The sequence below is a fragment of the Dipodomys ordii genome, unplaced genomic scaffold (genome assembly GCF_000151885.1).
Source record: "Dipodomys ordii isolate 6190 unplaced genomic scaffold, Dord_2.0 Scaffold154, whole genome shotgun sequence".
Classification (NCBI taxonomy): Eukaryota; Metazoa; Chordata; class Mammalia; order Rodentia; family Heteromyidae; genus Dipodomys; species Dipodomys ordii.
Window position 1 is genome coordinate 1,099,040 of NW_012267370.1, and position 2,210 is coordinate 1,101,249.

At 47.7% G+C, this 2,210-nt stretch overlaps 1 protein-coding gene across 1 annotated transcript; it reads left to right on the forward strand.

The window, feature by feature from the left end:
- Window positions 1-37: 37 nt before the first annotated feature.
- On the forward strand, window positions 38-1,901 carry Usp27x (ubiquitin specific peptidase 27, X-linked). Its single transcript, XM_013032399.1, has one exon. The coding sequence runs from the start codon at window positions 313-315 to the stop codon at window positions 1,627-1,629; it is 1,317 nt and encodes a 438-aa protein (XP_012887853.1). The 5' UTR covers window positions 38-312; the 3' UTR covers window positions 1,630-1,901.
- The last annotated feature ends 309 nt before the right edge of the window (window positions 1,902-2,210 follow it).

The following is a 2,210-nucleotide window of genomic DNA, read 5'->3' on the forward strand; positions in this document are numbered from 1 at the left end:
TGCCTGGATGTGGATTTTGCGCTGGGGCCACCAGGTTGTTCCCACGTGAACAGTTTTAAGGTGGGAGAGAACTGGAGGCAGGAACTGCGGGTCATCTACCAATGCTTCGTGTGGTGTGGAACTCCAGAGACCAGGAAAAGCAAAGCAAAGTCGTGCATCTGCCATGTGTGTGGCACCCATTTGAACAGACTCCACTCTTGCCTTTCCTGTGTCTTCTTTGGCTGCTTCACAGAGAAACACATTCATGAGCACGCCGAGACAAAACAACACAACTTAGCAGTAGACCTTTATTACGGAGGTATATACTGCTTCATGTGTAAGGACTATGTGTATGACAAAGATATTGAGCAAATTGCCAAAGAAGAGCAAGGAGAAGCCTTGAAATTACAAGCCTCCACCTCAACTGAGGTCTCTCACCAGCAGTGTTCAGTGCCAGGCCCCGGTGAGAAGTATCCAACCTGGGAAACAACCAAACCCGAGTTAGAACTGCTGGGGCACAACCCACGGAGACGGAGAATTGCATCCAGCTTTACCATCGGCTTAAGAGGACTCATTAATCTTGGCAACACGTGCTTTATGAACTGCATCGTCCAAGCCTTGACCCACACTCCCATCCTGAGAGATTTCTTTCTCTCCGACAGGCACCGATGTGAAATGCCCAGCCCGGAGTTGTGTCTGGTCTGTGAGATGTCTTCTCTCTTTCGGGAGTTGTATTCTGGAAACCCGTCTCCTCACGTTCCCTATAAATTGCTGCACCTGGTGTGGATACATGCCCGCCATTTAGCAGGGTACAGGCAACAGGATGCCCACGAGTTTCTCATTGCGGCGTTAGATGTCTTACACAGGCACTGCAAAGGTGATGAGGTAGGCAAGGCAGCTAACAACCCCAACCACTGTAACTGCATCATAGACCAAATCTTCACAGGTGGCCTGCAGTCTGATGTCACCTGTCAAGCCTGCCATGGTGTCTCTACCACTATAGACCCATGCTGGGACATCAGCTTGGACTTGCCTGGATCTTGCACCTCCTTCTGGCCCATGAGTCCAGGGAGGGAGAGCAGCGTGAATGGAGAAAACCACACACCAGGAATCACTACCCTCACAGACTGCTTACGGAGGTTTACAAGGCCAGAGCACCTAGGAAGCAGTGCCAAAATCAAATGTGGTAGTTGCCAAAGCTACCAGGAATCTACCAAACAGCTCACAATGAAGAAACTACCAGTTGTTGCCTGTTTTCATTTCAAACGCTTTGAACACTCAGCCAAACAGAGGCGCAAGATCACCACATACATTTCCTTTCCTCTTGAGCTGGATATGACACCGTTTATGGCCTCAAGTAAAGAGAGCAGAATGAATGGACAGTTGCAGCTGCCAACCAATAGTGGAAACAATGAGAATAAGTATTCCTTGTTTGCTGTGGTTAATCACCAAGGAACCTTGGAGAGTGGTCACTACACCAGCTTCATCCGGCACCACAAGGACCAGTGGTTCAAGTGTGATGATGCCGTCATCACCAAGGCCAGCATTAAGGACGTACTGGACAGTGAAGGGTATTTACTGTTTTATCACAAACAGCTCCTGGAACATGAGTCCGAAAAAGTGAAAGAAATGAATACACAAGCCTACTGAAGCGACACACCGACCTACCTGTAATGGAAGATGATGACACCTGTGCTACAACTGGCATCGAGATTTAAAGAACCTACTTGACCATGGCCCAGGGGCCTGACAGAGTAAGGACTGAACAGTATCCAGTGTCCAAAAGGTCCCGATTGGAAGAGAAAATAGAAGGGGAGGGAGAAGAGGCTCTAGTCAAAGCAGTCACTTGAAGGAAATTAAATGTCAGGAATGCTCTGGGTAGGAAAGGCAGAAGCAGGCAAATCGTGACACTGGTACATCTATATTCCTCCAAAAGGTTGTGTGGGAAGGTGGGGGCGGGAGGGGGGAGGTGTGGGGGGTTGTTGTGCCCTTGTAACCGTAAAACATCTTTCTCCATGGGTGTTTCAGCTTCAATTGACCAATCACATAACAGTTACACATTTGGGAGGAAAAAAAGTTTAAAAAAATGTAGCCCATTCATTGTGGACATGGGTCTGAAAGCAGAAAAGTGGAGGAGGCAGGGATATCTCATTGACAAACACCTTTGCCAGTTTCTTTGTATTTGTGATTTTTGTGCTATTAAATGCAGTATTAAAAAAAAAGCCCATATG